Source organism: Garra rufa, chromosome 16 (assembly GCF_049309525.1).
Source record: "Garra rufa chromosome 16, GarRuf1.0, whole genome shotgun sequence".
Classification (NCBI taxonomy): Eukaryota; Metazoa; Chordata; class Actinopteri; order Cypriniformes; family Cyprinidae; genus Garra; species Garra rufa.
In genome coordinates, this window is record NC_133376.1 from 39,705,686 (window position 1) to 39,726,375 (window position 20,690).

General features: G+C 35.3%; 3 protein-coding genes across 3 annotated transcripts; 2 read left to right on the forward strand and 1 right to left on the reverse strand.

Moving 5' to 3' along the window:
• The first annotated feature begins 1,830 nt into the window (after nucleotides 1–1,830).
• Nucleotides 1,831–2,510, forward strand: LOC141288131 (uncharacterized). Its single transcript, XM_073820235.1, has 3 exons — nucleotides 1,831–2,140; nucleotides 2,256–2,320; nucleotides 2,397–2,510. The coding sequence occupies exons 1-3, from the start codon at nucleotides 1,831–1,833 to the stop codon at nucleotides 2,508–2,510; spliced, it is 489 nt and encodes a 162-aa protein (XP_073676336.1).
• A 10,829-nt stretch (nucleotides 2,511–13,339) lies between these two features.
• Nucleotides 13,340–17,785, forward strand: msx2a (muscle segment homeobox 2a). The gene is made up of 2 exons (XM_073820822.1): nucleotides 13,340–13,771; nucleotides 14,865–17,785. The coding sequence occupies exons 1-2, from the start codon at nucleotides 13,474–13,476 to the stop codon at nucleotides 15,317–15,319; spliced, it is 753 nt and encodes a 250-aa protein (XP_073676923.1). The 5' UTR covers nucleotides 13,340–13,473; the 3' UTR covers nucleotides 15,320–17,785.
• A 263-nt stretch (nucleotides 17,786–18,048) lies between these two features.
• On the reverse strand, nucleotides 18,049–19,959 carry LOC141288132 (SCAN domain-containing protein 3-like). Its single transcript, XM_073820236.1, has one exon. It carries the CDS (start codon nucleotides 19,957–19,959, stop codon nucleotides 18,049–18,051), a length of 1,911 nt encoding a protein of 636 aa, XP_073676337.1.
• Nucleotides 19,960–20,690: the final 731 nt, after the last annotated feature.

Below are 20,690 nucleotides of genomic sequence, written 5' to 3' on the forward strand. Positions count from 1 at the left end.
ACTTTTGATCAATTTAAAGCATCCTTGCTAAATAAAAATATTTCTATTATTTCTTTTTCAAAAAATAAATGAAAAATTCTACTGACTCCAAGCTTTTGTATGGTATAATATATAATGTTACAACAGCTTTTTATTTATGAAAAATGCTGATCTTTAGATCTGTCTATTCATCAAATAATCCTGAAAAAATCTACTCAACAGTTTTAAATATTGATAATAATAATAATAATATATATGTTTTTTTTTAAGTTTCTTAAACAGCAAATCAAAATATTAGTATAATTTCTGAAGGATAATGGGGCACTTAAGATTGAAGTAATGATGCTGAAAATTCAGCTTTGACCACAGGATTAAATTACATTTTAAAATATATTAAAAATAGAAAGCAGTTATTTTAAATAGAATTTTTTTTCACAATATTACTGTTTGCTGTACTGTGGATTAAATAAATGCAGGCTTGGTGAGCAGAAGAGACTTCTTTTAAAAACTTTTAAAAATCTTACTGTTCAAAAACATATTTAAAATCTAGAAAATAAGATTTTGAATGAATAATGACTTTGATCATGTTCCTCGAACAAATCTATTGAGGATTTGTACACAATAAGACTTTGTATAGTATAGTATAGTATAGAATAATAACTTGTGGAAACAATTTACTTTTACGGCCTCCACACTGGCTACCTATTAGTTTCCGTATCACTTACAAAATATTACTTATTACCTATAAGGCCCTTAATGGTTTAGCTCCTGCATACAGAACTAGTCATCTACCACGCTACAATCCTTCATTCTCCCTAAGGTCGCAAAACTCTGGACTTTTAGTAGTACCTAGGATAGCAAAGTCCACTAAAGGAGGGAGAGCCTTTTCACATTTGGCTCCAAAACTCTGGAATAGCCTTCCTGATAACGTTTCGGGGTTCAGACACACTCTGTATGTTTAAATCTAGATTAAAGACTCATCTCTTTAGCCAAGCATTCACATAATGTATCTCATAACGTTGTACTTCAGTTACATCTGATCAAATGCACATCAACATTCTTCAGCTTGGGCAAAACACATAATTTTTGCTTGGTTGGAACAGCAGCTACGCTAATTATTTCTCTATTTGTTTCTCTGTTTGGTAACTAGGAATTACACAAGATTCAGCCTGGATTCAGAAGAAGAGATGATGCCAACCCCCCAGAGGACCGCCGATGATGCCAGCCTTGAAACAACATACAGCACTACACCATTTTTCTACAAGTTTGATTGCAACACATAATCATTGCTATTAGTGTTCATCATCTGTTTTTGATTACACCATTACTGTTTTCAATATTTATACCATATGTACATCGACTTAACATACAGTAGTCGCCACTAATAACCGACTAAATATATTGTAGTAGCCTACATTTTTATTTTTATTTATTACATTTTTTTTTGTACAGCTGCTTTGCAACGATTTGTATTGTGAAAAGCGCTATACAAATAAACTTGAATTGAATTGAATTGAACTTTCATTGTACTGGAAAAGTAAAAATCTATTTTGTGTTCCAAAAATGATGTCATACGGGTTTGTAACATGGAACACGAAACATAAGGGTGAAAAAAATACCTAAATAATTAATTGCCTATTTTAGTGTTAACTATTCCTTTAAGAGCCTGTTTTTGCACATAGCTCGTCTTTATGCGTGCCTCCATTTTAAAAAGGACGTGACCGTTGCCGAGCTCGACCTCTTCTGGTGAAAATAGCTATTTATACTTTAGTTAAGTTACACAATACTGACACTATTTGAATAACCTAAGACATTTACTCTAGTTCATAAAGTTTGGTGTTGTTGTTAATAATGGCAACTTTTCGTAAATTACTCTACGTACCGCGTTTCGACACTCAGTCGCCTCAAACTGACAAGGATTCGGTATTTAAGGGAGAAAGCAACAAACATCATAAACTCAGTAAGAATATGAACGGGTTGACTCAAGATGGGACTCCCTTACTCTTCTCCGACGTTAAAAGTCCCGAAATAACACCGTGGTTTTCAAGAAAGATGAAAGCAAACAATCTTTTGAGGATTTATGCTAATATGAGATCGTCGGTTAATCTGAGGGCATCTAAAGGCGGGAAATCGCGGCGCGCAAAACGCTTCACTCGCGAAGGTGAGCGACGAGGACAGCCACAGAGTATGTTTTAAAACGCATTTTATATATATATAATACTCTGTGGAGAACAACAGAATCAGTACAGCTTCATAAATGCTCTTTGCTTTTATAGAGGCCTCACCTGATGCTTTTGGATTCCAACCAGATACTCAAGAAGTAGAGGAAGTGGTGGGTTTGGTACTGTTTCACTATTTTATGGCAATTAATTTTCATTAATGACCTGTTTTATTTTTTCATTTTCTATGGCTATCAGGCCCGATCCCGAACAAAACAAGAAGTGTTGAGGACGATCAAGAGAATGGTGGAGGAGAACAGGGTCATTCGAGAGCGGTTACTCACCTTGAGGCAGCAGAGCCGAAGCAAATGAGGTTTGCCCAGTAAAAACGAATAGGTCACTCCAAAATAGAAAATTCTGTCTCCATTTGTTCACACACATCAGGGGTGTCCAATCCTGGCCCTAGAGGCCAGTATCCTGCAGAGCTTAGCTTTAACCAGCTTTAACACATTTGCTTGGAAGTTTGTGAAGCTGAAAGCCTTGATTACTGTGATTCAGGTGTTTTTAATTAGGGTTGAAGCTAAAATCTGCAAGATAGTGGCCCTCCAGGAACAGGTTTGGATAACCCAGTTCTACGGCAATATTATTTATTTTTAATGGCGCAGAAATAGAGAATGTTTTACAAATCTTCATATGAATTGCAGTTCATATTGACCACGTGCCAAGCTGCAAAATAAGAAGAAAATTGACTATAAATCATTTTTAGCCATATCAATATGGTGTTAGGCAGTTTTGGGGGTAACGCATTACAAGTAATGCAAGTCGCATAATAATATTACTTTTTCCAAGTAACTAGTATAGCAACGCATTGCTTTTTAATTGGCAAGAAAAAGTTACTTTTTCAAATAAGTAACGCCAGTTACTTTTCCCCCATTTATTGATTAAAAACTCTCCTGCCCCAATGTTGAGGGAAATTGTAAGATGTTACTTTAGTTCTAGAATAAATATAAACATGCATTAATTCATCTCACTCACTAAAAAAAACAGATACAGTATTCTTCAAAATGAATAAAAACAGTTAAATTCAAAGCAAACCTGCAATAATTAAATAAGTTAAAAAATACAAATATCCTTTATGTATTTATTAATCCCATTTTATAAACCAATGTCTTTGCTGCCGACCTTCGATGATCCAATTCATCCATACTAATAAGCAAAAATTACTCTAGATAATCTAACATTTGTTTTCCTTTTTTTTATTGCTGAAGTGTTGACATTTTTTCTTCTGCGGTCTACTGTACAGACGTCAATTTACTTTCCTCTAAGCCTGAGGATTTTGGTGTGTTCACTTGCCAAAAATAGAACTTTTTTATGTTAAAATCAAACAAACAAGCCCTGCCCAGGTTTAAAAAGTAACGCAAAAGTAACGTAACGCATTACTTTCCATGAAAAAGTAACTAAGTAACATAATTAGTTACTTTTTTAGGGAGTAACTCATTATTGTAATGCATTACTTTTAATAGTAACTTTCCCCAACACTGGTGTTAGGTACAAACTGAAGTTTATGTATGAGAAAAGGTTGTTTGAAGGGAGAATAATAATGACAGAAGTTTTTGCTATTATAGTGTAAACGTGTCATAATATTGCAATATCATTCAATTAAACAAATTTTGTAATACTTTTACCTTTCAATTTCAGGTGGTACCACATGCAGTGATTTTTCTAAGGGAAACGAGAGCTGTTCATAATATGCATTCATGTTTGTTATAAGAATCTAAAATCTAAATTCTTAGGACTTAAAAATTACAAATTTGTGGAGGAAATGAGTATGACTTATGGATGACCACTAGATGGTGACATTTCCAAATTTAAGACCAGCTACATAAAGGGCTTCCACTCTCACAAATTATACTTTATGTACTAGTTGTTGTCATTTTTAATAATTGTAAAAAGAATGACCTTCTAAAGTGTTCACTCATTGACTTCAAAGGACTTCTTTCATCACTAAAACTGTTCTGCTACCTACGCTTTTGTTCCCTTCTCACTTGTAGTTTTACTATTTAAGCTTTACAATGACAGAATGCATTTTGTTATTGCATGTCAGATTATTTATATATGTATTTATTTATTTATTACTAAAATGTTTTTTAATTGCATATCAAGCTGTTTGTAAAAATGTTCATTAAAACGTTGAAAATGTTCTATTCCATTCTATTTTTAATAAACTGATTCTAGATGTAAAAAAGCAAAAAAGAAGACTTAGAATTCACTTAAAACAATTGTCAGTAAATGTTTCACCCACAAAAAAATTGCATCACATTCCCAGTGTAGAAGCAGCTCAACATCATGTTTATGCAGGTTGTGGGTTTGTGGCAGAAGTCATCAAATAGAAAAGCTATTGTTGAGAACACGACCTCATACATTTAAATTGAGAGAGATTAATCATGTTGTCAAGTCAAGTCTGTATAATGAAAGCAATAAACCCGAGGCTTGATTACAGACAATGCTTATAGTTAAGGCCCCTCTCCTGGGCGCCTGTTGTGATTATGTGTTTTCCTTGAGCATCAGCTAAATAGCAGTGGCTAGATCTCTAAGATTAAATGTAGGTTAAATGCAACTCCTGTAAATGTTTGTTGTAGATTAGGATAAATTATAGAACTCAGGTAAGAAAAGGAGCAGTTGCTCGGGGATGTTTAGATCTGACAGTAACCAGCAAAACATGTATTTCGCAATAGATTATATAGGCCTTACAACGTGTTTGCTTCTTGAAATTAAATATCTCACGGTGAATCACAATGAACTGCCATTAACTGTTAAAATCCAGAACAATGTGATGCAGTTATGCATGACAGCGTGACATGCAGGCCTTGCACATTTGATACGGATTCCAACGCTGAATTAAGCTGTAATTATTTTCACCACCAGGCTCATTTAGGTTCATGTGTTGAAACACGCTAAACAAGTGGAGCCACACCTTCCTTCTCTTTAGCACTGTTATGAGTCCTTAGCCACAAGCAGGGGCTGCTTAATGTAATTTTCATAATGATGTGCGGATAAACAGGGAAAACACAAATTATCTCTCACAGGATAAGATAGCAATATTGGACCACACCGCAACAATGTACACAATTTCCAGACACGGAATGACAATTGCAACTGTTTCATGCACACATTTCATTCAAAAGTTTACATACACCTTACAGAATCTGCAAAATGAGAGAGATCATACAAATTTAGTACTGACCTGGATAATATTTTTTAATATTAAGATCATAAGATAATAATGATATGTCTTCTGGGAAACATCTTCTGTAGCTTCAGAAGGGCAGCACTAAATAAAAACAAGAAAAATGTACACATCTTCAATTTGTTCAAGTTTATTAAAAGCTCTTAATGCATGGTTTTTCCTTCTGGAGCATCAGTGAGCTTTTGAACCTTCTGTAATAGTTGCATATGAGTCCCTCAGTTGTCCTCAGTGTGAAAAGATGGATCTCGAAACCATACAGTCATTGTTGGAAAGGGTTCAAATACACAAAAATGCTGAAAAACCAAAGAATTTGTGGGACCTAAAGGGTTTTTCTGAAGAACAGCAGGCAGTTTAACTGTTCAGGACAAACAAGGGACTCATGAACAACTACTAAACAAAAAACACAACTGTGGATCATGCAGGTAACAACAGAGTGTTAAGAATCAAGCGTATGAAAACTTTTGAACAGGGTCATTTTTATAAATTCAACTTATTTTCTCTTGTGGACTATATGTAAATGTCTTTTATGTGAAATGTCTTATTCAGCTCAGCAGTAAATAAACATGCATTTTGTATGATCCCTCTTGTTTTGGTAAGATAATTGAACATTTTGCAGATTTTGTAAGGTGTATGTAAACTTTTGACTGTTTTTTGAATGTATTGCATTGTGTTTTTCTTACAGTGTCCATTTTATTTAGTTCCACTTCATTCAGTTTATTTTTCTATCTACTTTGTAATAAATCAATTAAATGTATTGCTTGGGCAGCAGATATGGTATCTTCTGTGACCAGCCCTGCTTCAAAGGGCTCATTGAACTTCAATACAATACAGTTTTTCATGTTGGTATTTTCTTTTCTCCCATGCACATCACCATCAGTTATTTATTATTCTTTCCGCTTCTTCTTTGGCATTCAGATTTAATATATTGTGTTAAATGACACATTATGTTATAATTAGCTCTAGTAGACAGATGTAATCTCTTCACTTCTCCGTCTTCCGCTCTCAACTTTGCACTGGCTTGATGTGGTTGGATGCACACAAAGCAGGACAAAGACAATCACAGTGACTCAGCTTTATGCCACACACACACACACACTCACACACCTTCTGCTACCGGTTACATTTGCACATCTTTTCCCTCACAGCGTATTTCCTTTTAACGACAGCATCCATAATTAATGAAATATCACCCCTTGAACAGCTGGAATTAGTTCTGAGGCTAAAAAGCTCTTTGTTTGAGGCACACAGGAGGAGTTATTGTGAAAGCACAGGCGCTTTGTAGTTGCTTCTTGAGAACAGTTAATACCAACAATAACAACTGAGTGCTGCAACCTGTAAAAATATTGCACAGATTCAGGACATCTAACTTGGGGAAGTGGCATTCAGTGCTGAGTAGTAACTAATTACATGTAATCTGGATTACATAATCAGATTCCTGTAATTAGAATACATTTTAAAATGCTCATGATCAGATCGCAGTTACTTTTTTATAGATTACATGTTTACATATTCACAATCAGTTATTCTAAATCAAGTTTTCCCCTAGTTCTTACTTCTGTTTTTTGCTTTATAAATGCATATGCCACTTCAGTTACCACAAGTTACTAAACACTGCTGATATTTATATTTATTAACACTCTACATCTTTTCCATGAACCAGTGCTGTTTAATGTATTTCATCAGTTTGCAGAATTGAATTAAGAATTAAAGGGATGGTTCGGAGTAGAATTGACTTCATTGCTATGCACTCCGAAGCCCATGTAAATACCCCATCCGAAGTTTTTTTTACCTTAGTCAAACATTTATGGAGATATTAGAGTTTTTCGAATTGCTTGTTACAGGAGTGAATGGTACATGTGATGTATCTCGTAAATTGCACCACTAAACATGCAAGTAATCTTACCAAACTTGTACAGTAGTGTAAATAGGTTATGTACTCACAAAACGCTGCATCGGAACATTTGTAAGTCCATCATGAGTGTTTTAAAAACACGTTTTAGCCGAGAACTACTAGTCTCAAAAACTACAAGTCAACGTCACTTCCCTGGTTTGAAAAAAGCACGTAAAAGTCCTCCTACAAGTTGACATGCAGACAGATGTAGTAGGAGGACTTTTACGTGCTTTTTTCAAACCAGGGAAGTGACGTCGACTTGTAGTTTCTGAGACTAGTAGTTCTCGGGTAAAACGTGTTTTTAAAACACTCATGGTGGACTTACAAATGTTCTGATGCAGCGTTTTGTGAGTACATAACCTATTTACACTACTGTACAAGTTTGGTAAGATTACTTGCACGTTTAGTGGTGCAATTTACGAGATACATCACATGTACCATTCACTCCTGTAACGAGCAATTCGAAAAACTCTAATATCTCCATAAATGTTTGACTAAGGTAAAAAAAACTTCGGATGGGGTATTTACATGGGCTTCGGAGTGCATAGCAATGAAGTCAATTCTACTCCGAACCATCCCTTTAAATACACTGCCAGTCAAAGTTTTTGAACAGTAAGAATTGTAATGCTTTTTAAAGTCTCTTCTGCTCTGCTTTTGAACCATTTATTTGGTTCAAAGTACAGCAAAAACAGTAAAATATCGAAATATTTTTACTATTTAAAATAACTTTTCTATTTGAATATTTTTTAAAATGTCATTTATTTAAATCTGAATTTTTAGAATCATTACTCTAGTCATGTGATCCTTCAGAAATCATTCTAATATTTTGATTTGCTGCTCAAAAACATTTATTATTATTATGTTGAAAACAGCTGAGTATAATTTTTTTCAGGTTTCTTTGATCAATGGACAGTTAAGAAAGAGCAGCATTTATCTGAAATACAAATCTTTTGTAACACTATAAATGTCTTTATTATCAAATCTGATCAACTTAAAGCATCCTTGCTAAATAAAAGTATTAATTTCTATTATTCCTATTATCAGTAGTATAATTATTATTATACGGATAATTATACATATTTATATATGTATAATTATATATATTATACATTAGAATGATTTTTTAAGGATCATGTAACTGGAGTAATGATTCTGGAAATTTAGCTTTGATCACAGAAATAAATAACATTTTAAAATATATTCAAATAGAAAACTAAAATTTAAATAGTAAAACTATTTCTGTTAAATTTGACTGTTTTTGCTATATATTGGATCAAATAAATGCAGGTTTGGTGAGCAGAAGAGACTTCTTTAAAAAACATCTTACTGTTCAAAAACTTTTGACTGGTAGTGTTTCTTTTTTGTTGTTTTTTCGTCAATATCATATACGTAAATAATCAAGATCAAAAATCAAAAAATAAAGGTGCTTTAAAAGGTTCTTCACAGCGATGCCATAGAAGAACCATTTTTGGTTCCACAACGAACCATTCAGTCAAAGGATCTTTAAAGAACCATCTCTTTCTTAACTTTTTATAATCTGAAGAACCTTTTACTACAAATAAGCTTTTGTGAAACAGAAAGGTTCTTCAGATGTTAAAGGTTCTTTAAGGAACCACTTCGACAAAATGGTTCTTTTATGGCATCGTGAAGCACCTTTATTTGTACCTTTCCGTAATGGATTACAATTTAGTAATCTACCACTGGTGATCTTAGTCGTGCTTTGGTGTGGAAAAGCCCAACATGACCAAAATCCTGATAGTGAACGATATACAACTACAATTTAAGACTGAGCACAGACAATAAGGCTTCATTTAATAGAAGTGAACCACTGACCCTGGCTGACAGCGATCTCATTAACCAGTGCTTTACGGCTTTTAATTCACAATGTGACAGAGAGTAATAAAATTCCCTGTACCTCCTGAATTATAAAACATGTAGTAAAAAAGTCCTTGACAGAAGCAACCAAGGGGTTCGTTTGCTCGTTGCTCGAGTGAGGAAAAACCCACACATTTATAAAGAATTCCTCAAAATCTGTTGCTCACAAGCCACACCAAAATGATTCTCAAGAAAATGATCTTAACTTTTCCCAAACATGCTTTTGTCATCTTAACTGCCAGCGTGCCGGTATAATTGCATATTGCCGTGAGGAAATAGAACGGTGTCAGGAAGAAGCCTTCAAGCGCTTTACATTGTGCAAGCGCTGATGAGGGTGTAATAAGAACCTGGATCCATATAGCCAAGAGGGACACAGACAAGCCATCCAGCTGTGTCAGAAACATTAGGCTCAATGTGCAAGTTTCATTTGGTATGTGAACTACTCTCACTCAATGGCACTTCCAAGTCCGGTCACAGTATAGTGGCTTCCTTCTTGTCTGGCAATGCATATTTCATTGCATGCGGTCTGTTGGAAAAAGCTATCAAACACTACTATCCCGGTGCATTTGTGCTGAACGTCATTCTAGCTAGCCATGTTGAAGAGCCTCATCTGGTGTTTTTTATATAATCTAAGAAATGGGGTCAAGTTTGATATTGTGCTGCATTTATGAACTGAATGTTCCCGTAGTGCAGTTCAACCCTAAAAGTGGGGTTGTCTGCTGCATCAAATACTTCGCCTCTTGGGACATAAATTGTGCATAATGGTCTGCTTACATTTCAGCGTGGCTTAATAAAGAGAAATGAACTGTTTAAAGGCACTGAACAGTGAAATTGTTATGAGATTCAAATTTAAATATTTAATTTTGTATATTTACAGAAATTGGTGTTTTCGTACTCTGACTTGTGGTGGTTAAATATAGATTTACTAACGTGCAAATGATCTTCCCAAGCTATTTTAATTCAGCAGGTCTGGTGCAAAATTATCCTTAAATGTTTAATTAGCACAACTAACAGGATTCCTTTTGTGTTTATGCTCATTTATAAAATGAACAGTTTATAAAAGCACTATTCAGATCTCCCTTTAACCTTATGAAGTTTTCTAAATCCAGTTGATGTGTGTAGCAATCAATGTGATGTAACTGCAGATCAAATTATGTCATTCTCTGTAATCCTGCCACAGTGTTATGTCCATGTAGAATTATGAGCCAAAGTAAGCAATAGAAATGATGGCTGAAGTGGTTATAGTATGCTTAATCATCCTGTAAATTCTCTAAAATAACACAGAGCTTTGTTGCTCTTAATTTCGGCTTATTTTCTCATTCTCAGACTGAAATAGCAGTTTGAGTTTGTTTGGTTTTTGCTTGGTCTCTGTTTCATTTGCTCACTCACCCTTAAAAGCAATCTGGGCCAAACAATTTAAAAAAAGTAAATACACTGTAAAGCATGTTGTAAACAAGAACCGATCAGTTTGAGGACTAGACGTTTAACCTTTATTTGGCAGTTTGTGTCATGCTTTTTAGTTTGTATCATGTTTGTATACAAAAGTAATTAAAACCAAACTGTGTGAGCATTGCTTTCTAATTAAAAACACAAAGCAATGCCGGTTTATGTCAGATCTTATTGACTGCATTTTCTTTTTATGCATCTTTACATAATTAGGTCTTCCACTTTAATCAAATCATAGTCATCCAATCTCTAAACAGGTTTTCCAGTGTGTTCCCAGCTAACAAAAATGTGTAAAATGTAACATTCCCACTAAGTTATGAAAACAAACAAGAGGACATTTAGAGATACAAAGTTCATCAAAAGGGGATGTTTTGAGAATTTCGTTTTCATTACAAGAACCTCAATCATGTACAAATAACATCAAAAGAAATTTCTGAAAATGTTCTAAGACTATTTTCTCCTAACGTTATGATAACCTCAATCGTGTGCAAACAACATCAAATGAACGTTCTGAGAATGTTGTTCTAAAAATGTTTTCTCGTACTATTACAAGAACCTCAATTGTGTACAAACAACATCAAAAGAACGTTCAGAGAATGTTGTTAACCTCAATCGAGTACAAATAACATCAAAAGAACATTCTGAGAATGTTGTTATGTAAACGTTTTATTTTAACATTACAAGAACCTCAATATTGTACAAATAAGATCAAAAGAATGCTCTGAGACTGTTGTTCTAAGACCGGTTTCTCTTAACATTAAGAACCTCAATCATGTACAAATAACATCAAAAGAACATTCTAAGATTTATTTGTGATATACATCCTCAATTTCCCAGTCTTCCTGTCACAACTCCCTTGGACTCATTCCTCGAACCAAGGTCTATTGGGAAAGGGATGATTTCTGTTGAATGCTGTTCTATGACCGTTTTCTTTTAACATTACAAAAACCTCAATCGCGTACAAATAACAAAAAACATTCTGAGAAATTATGAAATTATGTCTTGTTTTCTGAAAAGATTGTTTTTGCTTAAAACAAGCAAAAATATCTGCCAATGGGGCAAAAAAAACAAAATCTTGTTTAGCCTTTGATGTAGGATTATTTTTCTTACCCCATTGGCAGATATTTTTGCTTGTTTTAAGTCATTTTACGTCAAGTAAATGCATCCTGATTCAAGAATTCTTAGATATTTATACTAGAAAACAAGAATACAAAGAATAGAAAAATAATAATAAGGAAAAGCATTTTTTGCAGTGTACCTTTGGAAAAACGTTAATGAAAGTTGTGGGAACGTTCCCTGTTAGCTGGGTTCTCTGTAGCAATCATTCCTTTCTGCCCATACCGTATAACAATCTGCCTTGTCTACAGCGCCACAGGCCACAGCAGCCAAATCCTTGTCAAGGATTATCTGTTAAAACTCTCCTCCGGTGTTGAGCCTGTACATAGAGTTTGTATTGCATATTATGTGACAGTATTGGCAAGAGTGAACTTCCTGACATTTTCTCTTTTTCCACTAATGAGCACAACACTGGCTGTTCTCGCCGACTTACTTAATTCTCCAGTTTAACAATCTAAAAGACGCCACAAAGGAACACAAATTACCCTGATTTTTAACCTCAAGAGAGAACCCTAATCACTGCTATTACAGAGGGGAATATGTAAAGGTGAATGCTAAACTGATTCCCAAAGCGTTTAAGTATAGAACGCAAGTGATGCGAACACAGTGATTCATAAAGCTTAATGAAGCCATAAGCCAAGGCCTTTGCCACAGAATTAAACCTGTCACGATTACAGAGTATGACTCCTCTGGAGAGCTGTAATAATGGTGCAGGAGCCCAGACTTGGTGGAGACACTTAAGTGTTAGTTTTGACAGGACTGACTTGTACTTCTGCATTCTCTAGGAATCAAATAATTACCACAGTGCAATGCAAATCCTGCAGTGGGAAAAAGGGAGTTGCATGTTCGATTTGTTTTGCGTTGCATTTGGATAAATCTCACCAAGAAGCCTGAATGGCGCATAGAGCGTAACATTAAATGCACAAACCTTTTCCACCAGTTAAGATTGTTTTTCTTGCATTTTTCATTTCATTGCATTACTTGTGAACTCTGACAAGTTCATAGCCTTTAAATTGACAGACTCGGGCTATATGAGTGGGCGCCATACACCTTGAGAGGGTAGCAATTTTCAGGTATTACGCTTAAATCCTGGTAAAAAGAACCGGATTCCAGGAGCCTAATTACAAGGTGTTAATAGCAACAACAATATAATTACTGTAATTTACACACTAGCCTGAAACCTTTATTCCCTTCCAAATGTATGTCACAAATGTTATCATATTTCAGGTTTTGCTGTTGCTGTGCGTAAGTTTTGATAAATCGAAACATTTTAAAAACATTACTAGGCAACTTTTCTCAGTTCTGAGTTCTCAGCCTATAAAATAGTTATTGTAAACAAAAAAGAGGGTATAAATGAACAAATTAGTGATGTGAGAGCGATTTGGAAAAAAAACTTCAGCTCTAATTTTAGACGATATATACATTTATCCCACTATAAACACCACATTGTCCTTTAAATAACTTCTTTATCCGTCAAGAGTATCATTTAACGGCTCAGGAACTTGAGGGTTGATCTCCTGATGAGGCAATCACTAAAAACACTCATTCCATGTCAAAAAAGGCTGTCTAAGTAGGCGGCTCTCTAGGATTTGAGACGCAGCCTCTGAGTGAACGGTGATTGGCTCAAACTTTGGATAGTCTTGTAAGTTTTGTCAACTTATTGTTAGTCATGTAAAAGTTTAGCAACGAAGAGCGAGCGCGTCTACAGGTTCCTTCTCAAGTTTCCATGTGGAATATAGCTATAGTTATTTATTCCCGGAATGATTTCAGATACTTATAAAGGTAACGCGTCTTCCGATGAAGATGATGATGATCAGGGTTCACGGTCCCCTCCGCCGGAGCGTTCCGTTCGTGCGCAAAGTCTCTCGTTCAGCGTCGAAGCCCTCATGTCGAAAAAAGGACGGAGTGAAACGACTTCACACGAAGCGATTCAGATGCCATGCGTAATAAATCCGGATAATCGATCGGTGATCTATTCAGAGTCAGTGGATTTCCCCAAACGCTGTGAATCTGTCAAAGAGGACTCTTCCTGGATCAATAAACCCAGGTTATCACCACGTAAGTTGCCAAATACTATTTGGACGGTTCAGTAATAACCTTACAATGTTTAAATTCGATATTAAACAACGTGGCGTTTGTAAACAATTTCGAAACTAACTTAAATCAACTGGTGTCAATGTGATTTTATTACAGCGAACGAGTGATTCTAGCAGAAAAAAACACGTTTGCATTTTATGTGTCTTTTAAATGAGCATTTTTTTAATCTCCTATTATATCAAGGCATTCAATAACTGGCTAAAAACATTTCTTTGCCATTCAAGTGAATCTAAACAGATATAAAAATGCAAATTGAAGACAGACAATGCAGGTTTTTGCATTTGTAGTCTTCATATTTATCATTTACATGTAAAATATAATAGGAAATATGTATTTTTATATGTATAGTTTTAAAAAACGATTAATGTCATTAGATAACAAAATCTTAACCAAGTGACAAGCACAGCATTATAAAGACAAAGAAAAGAATCTAAATAAATTATTATTGACGGGCATAACGACAAAGTCTGATTTCCAAACAGCGTATTTAGACACAGTATACAGGAGATATGCGACTCTGGATCACAAAACCCAAGTCTTAAGTAGCATGGGTATATTTGCAGAAATAGCCAAAAATACATTGTATGGGTCAAATTTATAAAGTTTTCTTTTATGCCAAAAATCATTAGGATTTTAGGAAGTAAAGATCATGTTCCATGAACATACATCGTAAATTTCCTTCCTCAAATATATCAGAATTTTTGATTAGTAATGTGCATTGCTAAGAACTTAATTTGCACAACCTTAAAGGCAGTTTTCTCAATACTTAGATTTTTTTGCACCCTCAGATTTTAGATTTTCAAATTGTTGTATCTCAGCCAAACTTTGTCCTATCTTAACAAACCATACATCAGTGGAAAGCTGCCAAGTTAATTATTTATTCACTTTAAGATGTGTAAATCTCAATTTTAGAAAATTGACCCTTATGACCGGTTTTGTGGTTCAGGCTAACATATGACCCAGCATGTGTACTTTATGAGTTTGTATAGTGTTTATAACAAATTAGTCACCCGCTTGAGCTGTTTACAAACTCATTTGTGAACTAATTTCACAGGACCGGCGAGTCCCGCGGCATGCACTCTCCGAAAGCACAAGACAAACCGCAAACCCCGAACCCCTTTTACCACAACTCAGCTCTTGGCTCTGGAGCGGAAGTTCCGTCAGAAGCAATACCTGTCCATCGCAGAACGTGCCGAATTCTCCAGCTCTCTCAGCCTGACCGAGACCCAGGTGAAGATCTGGTTCCAGAACCGAAGAGCGAAGGCCAAGCGGCTGCAGGAGGCCGAGCTGGAGAGGCTCAAAATGACCAGCAAACCCATCTTACATCCCGGCCTCACTCTGCCGTTTCCACTCTGCACGCAAACCCAGACGGCAGCTCTCTTGTGCAGACAGTCTTTCCCCTTCAGCAGACACATGCTGCCCTTTGCACCTGTAGGAATATACTCCACACCAGTGGGTTACAGCATGTGTCCTCTCTCCAAAGACGGCTTCTCTGTGGAGCCAGTCTAGAGGAATGTTAACTATTCATGGAAACACTTCTGGACACTCATTTTTTATGTTTGATGGTGTTATCAAATGTTATATATGCTTAGGATTATGTTTGTTTTTGTTTTCATTTTCATTTTTAAATCAGACATTACACTCTTAAAAAAATTCTTAAAATAATAATTTTTCTAAATGTAAAGTACATTTATAATATAAAAGAACCGTTTATACAATGTAAAAGTTCAGTAGATGTTAAAGATGCTTCACAGAACCAAAGATTCCAATAAAGAACTTTTTTAAAGAGTGTAATCTACTTTGGAAGGTGCAAAGAACTAATGAAATGTAGACTTGCAGGTTTGAGTTTTCTCATTTTAAAGTGTCACAAAATGTAATGCCATTCTTGTAAGCCTTCTTTAACTTAACTTTTATTTTTAGGATATTAATTTACCCAATGTTTTGCATTAAAATAGTGATTTTAGTGTGCTTTTGAGTCACCCTGAAGAAAAAGTATATTAAATAATTCACCACGTAGCCTTTGAATAAAGTATATTTGTATGATGAATCCAAATTCAAATGTGTTTATGTCAAGCAAAAGCAATCTAATTTTTTTCTCACTTTATTTTAAGTACCAATCCTGACTATTAACTAAGGCTTAGCCTTAGCCTTAAACTAAAAATGTGCTGCGTATTAATAGTTAATAGGGTAGTTATGTTTAGATATGCAGCGAGGGCTCTAAAATATGGTCATGCAGAATATTATACATTAATATGTGCTTTATAAGTACTAATATACAGTCAAACCAACAATTATTCTGACACCAGATATAACTTTTGATATTTTTTACTAGTGGGGACACTATAGTTCATTTATGTAAAAATTCTTGATACAGTGGACTACCAGTAAAATAGATTTTTGTACAATTTGGGACCTAAAATTATTTGACCTGACCATGTTTTGCTTAAGTGTGACCATTTTACACCACAAACTGAACAAAATTAAGCATTGCTTGGTAATTGACCATATGCATGGAGCGTTCTTTAGAACTTCTACATAATGATAAGCAGCTCGTAAACTTCTGCTGAAGCTCATTTTATTTGTGCTATATAGAGGTGGACACTCTTGAGACTCCTCTACTTCCTCGTTCTTATTAGAAACTGAGAAAAATAATTGCAACTTCGTAAATAATGATATCTGCATGAACATTCAGTTTCATATTATTTAACAACGTATCATAACGTGTTTAGGCTAACGTTAGCTAGCTAGCGAGATGTTATCTTCAAGGACATCTTAATCGTATTCTTGATAATCAGTAACTTGCCTTCATAGTCATGAACACATTTTTAAAATCTTGTAATATTTTAAAGCCTTTATTATTTTTCAACTCTACAGCTGTGTAGAAAAATTCACTTCAAAGATAAAATTTTCATTCATAAAGACGACATGGGTGAAAAAAAAATGTCTTTTCATGGAAAACATCATCTTTTTAAGATGAAAATGACATGAAATTACCCATATAACCAGAAGATGGCAGCAGAGGATCAATCATTGGCTGCAGCTGCCATTTCAATTCCCTAGTTTTTTTCAAGATGTCTTGCTTTTCGATTTATTATAAAATTACTAGTGTAATACATTTTTGTACTTTTAGCAAGTAAAAATATTAAACTAAATAAGCTCAGACACAAACAGCCTATACGGGTGAACTATTTAAATACTTGTATATAGTTCACTACAAATTAAATAAGTTAAATATTAATGGTGTAAGAATTAAATAATGCACTCAATATGAATCTAAATATTTTGTATCATTTAATAACTATGTCTTTTAAGCTTTATCTTGAACTGTAAAAGCTATTAAAAAGCCTATATTTAACAACACAAACTTGTTACTGCTGTAGTTTTGTTACTCTGAATATAGTCTGAATCATTTAATGCACAGCTCTTTTTTTGACATCAGCTTGTCAGATCCAGTTATTACTGTCAATCATAGCAATGACTTGCACAAACTTAGCCGATTTACTTGCGTTTGTAATTGTTGAAACGGCATACATGGGCGTTTGGTCCTCTTAGACAAACAAAACTTTTCTTTGATTGTGAATGGATTATGTAGAGAAAATGAGCAAAGCACACTTCTATTACGGCACAAGACGGTTTACCGGAAATGACTTTGCTGACTTGTCTAAAACAAGGAAGTAATCTGTGCATATGGTCAATTAGTTAAAGCAGGGGTCTTCAACGTTTTTCCAGTCAAGGACCCCTTTGGTGATAGAGACATGGGGTAGGGACCCCCTGATATAAAATGTGTGAAACATAGCCTCCGATAATTATAGAAACCAATCATATTACGCTAGTTATATTATTTTAAGACAGTTAGAACTATGTTGTTGTTGTACAAGCCTCATTGTCTGTATATTTTCATATATTTTCAAATCTTTCAAAAAGATTTATGCTTTATAACAAAAATATTGTGCAATTAAAATTACAATTTATTAAGTTGTTCACAGTTGTCTTAATTATTTACAGTTTCATGCATTTTCCTTACACAGTTAATTAATAGAACTTTACATTTAATTTTACAGTCAGGTGGACAATTATACATTTACATGAACTTCATAGAATTTTAATAGAACTTTACATTTAATATTACTATCAGGATAATTATACATTTACATAACTTTACATGTTAATATTACCGTCTAGTGTCTGTCCAATTATATTTACAGTACCTGACCTTCAGTTTTAACTTTAAGACATCTTTAATGAGATGACTGACCCTGGTGAATCACACAAAGGCTGTCTATTCTGGGGGATATCGATGTTGCAAGGCAGAGTATCATGTCAGACTCAGGCTGCAGTTTAGCACGATATTTGCTTTTCAGGTAGGAGAGGGAGGAGAACGCACTTTCACAAAGATAGGTTGTGGCAAAAGGCAAAATGCTCATCATTGCCTTTGTAGCAAGTTGAGGAAAGTCTTTCTGGCAGGAGATCCAGAACTGGGCGAGAGGGCATGTCTCGTATATGTTTCTGTATGTACTGTCAGTGCTTAAATCAATCAGTTGATCCTGCTCGTTCACTGTCAAATTTGATCCATCAGATGCATTGTTTTTAAATGGAAACTGTATCCACGTCTTGTCCTTTCGCCAGGACTCAGCTTCAGAAAAGTACTTTCCAAACTGCCCCTCGAGTGCCTCTAAGTGCGCAACAATTAAATTTGTCACTTGCGGAGAAAGCACAGCAGAATCACCCAGGTCATCCACAGATGGAAACATGGAAAAAATTCCCTGCTTGACACGCTCTCTCCATCTTTTCATTTTCTTCAGTAAAGCATCTATCTTGTCATAAAGCTGAATGGCATGTGCATTGCGGCCCTGCATAGAAGAGTTAAGTCTGTTCAGCTCCGAGAAAACATCTGCCAGATAAGCCAATTTAGTAAACCATGTATTGTCACTGAACTTTGCAGCCAGCTCTGCGCAATGTTTAAGTAAAAACTCGTGAATGGATGCGCGTAACTCAAACACACGCGACAATACTGATCCACGAGAAAGCCAACGCACCTCAGAATGATAAAGCAGCGTAGTGTGTTCTTCTCCCGCTGCAGCACACAGAGAAGCAAACAGGCGCGTTTGCAAAGCACTCCTCTTGATAAAATTAACAGCCTTTACGACAGAATCCATAACGTCGGAAAATTCTCCACTCATTTGTTTCGCAGCCAGAGACTCTCTATGCAACATGCAATGAGTCCAAAGCACATTTGGAGCTACTTGTTTGACGAGCGCTATTAGTCCACTTTTTAATCCGGCCATGGATCTCGCGCCATCAGTACACAGCGCGATACATTTTGCCCAGGGTATGTCATGTTCTTGGAAAAACTCATCAATTGCTTTGAAAATTTCAGAGCTTGTTGTGAATTCAGGTAGCTGTTTACAAAACAAAAATTCTTCCTTCATTTCATTTCCATCTGCAAAGCGTACAAATGCCAAAAGCTGCGCATCCTTTGAGACATCTGTAGCCTCATCCAGCTGTAATGCAAAGGCCTCTGCCTGCTTCAGTTTCTCTACCAGTTGCGCTCTCACATCAGATGCCATTTCATCAATCCGCCGAGCAATGGTTGTATCTGACAACGGAATGGTTTTCAGTTTATTCACACAGTCATCATTCCCAAACATTGTTTTGCACATATCAGTGGCTGCAGGCAATATCAGATCTTCTGCGATTTTATATGGTTTTTTGCACTGAGCAATCCTAAGAGCCACCTGATAAGACGCTTTCAAAGCAAGCTCACCAACTTTAGCTGATTTTCTCATTATTGTCTGTTGCCCTTTGAAAGTTCTGAGGTTAGCCTGAAAGTATTCCAGTGGTTTGTCACGCAGATGACCATGGTTTGTCTCCAAATGACGCTGCAGCTTTGATGGTTTCATGCTTTCGTTTGACAGTACGGCTGAACAAATAACACACACCGGCAATTCAATGCCGCCCGTGTCCTTGTACGTAAATCCAAGCTTTAGATATGTCTCCGAGTACTTTCTGGACTTATCTCGTTTGCGTTTGGCCGGGGCTTCTGCAGCGGGTTTATTATCATCCACATCTGGACTTGCACCAGCTGTCTTTGAAGAGGCGGATGAATGACTTATCGTTATTCGTGGTGTAGATATTACAAAGCGATCCATTCTGCCGAGTTAAATTTTATATTAGCATAGCGTTTTCAAATTAGCGCGCTCCTTTTTTTTTTTTTTTTTTTTTTTTTTAGAGCGCTCAGTCTACGTTGACGTATTTTACATCCACGTGACTGCACATGGATGCAATGGTTTTAATGAAGCTGTTAATGTAATTATATTATTTTTACATTTTAATATTTTATCTTTGATGTTTTGACCCATGTTTATCTTTTTAACAATTTTTTTTAATTAAAAATTATTCATTATCTAACATTAATTAGCGGACCCCCTGCAGTACCGCCGCGGACCCCCTTGGGGTCGCGGACCCCCGGTTGAAGACCCATGAGTTAAAGTATTGGTAGTTGTGTAAATATTGTCATATAGTTTGAATTTTTGGTTAATTGTAATCTATTAAATACCTTTCTATCAAAGTTATCTGACATTATCAAAATGAATTTGACACAGTTCTTGTCATATTTTATTACCATTATCTAAACTATAGCAATAAACTGTCAGCATGTGAGAAATGTTGAAGATGTCTGAATAAATTTGACTTACACTTTGGATTTACGTTAATGAAATTGAATTCAATTTGATCTACAGAATTTGCTGATTTGGAGTTACACCAGGACCATACTATTAAAAAAACTATTAAGATTAAACCATTTTTGCTCAGATTTGCGAGGTGTGAGTGTTTTAGGGCAACTTTGTAGACGGATCTCAGCTCGCCCTTAAATCCGCAG

Coding starts and splice junctions, on each gene's coding strand:
- LOC141288131 (XM_073820235.1), top strand. CDS start 1,831: ATGGCAACTTTTCGTAAATTACTCTACGTACCGCGTTTCGACACTCAG. Junction 2,141..2,255: donor AAAACGCTTCACTCGCGAAG/GTGAGCGACGAG, acceptor TTGCTTTTATAG/AGGCCTCACCTGATGCTTTT. Junction 2,321..2,396: donor TAGAGGAAGTGGTGGGTTTG/GTACTGTTTCAC, acceptor TATGGCTATCAG/GCCCGATCCCGAACAAAACA.
- msx2a (XM_073820822.1), top strand. CDS start 13,474: ATGATTTCAGATACTTATAAAGGTAACGCGTCTTCCGATGAAGATGAT. Junction 13,772..14,864: donor TAAACCCAGGTTATCACCAC/GTAAGTTGCCAA, acceptor CTAATTTCACAG/GACCGGCGAGTCCCGCGGCA.
- LOC141288132 (XM_073820236.1), bottom strand. CDS start 19,959: ATGGATCGCTTTGTAATATCTACACCACGAATAACGATAAGTCATTCA.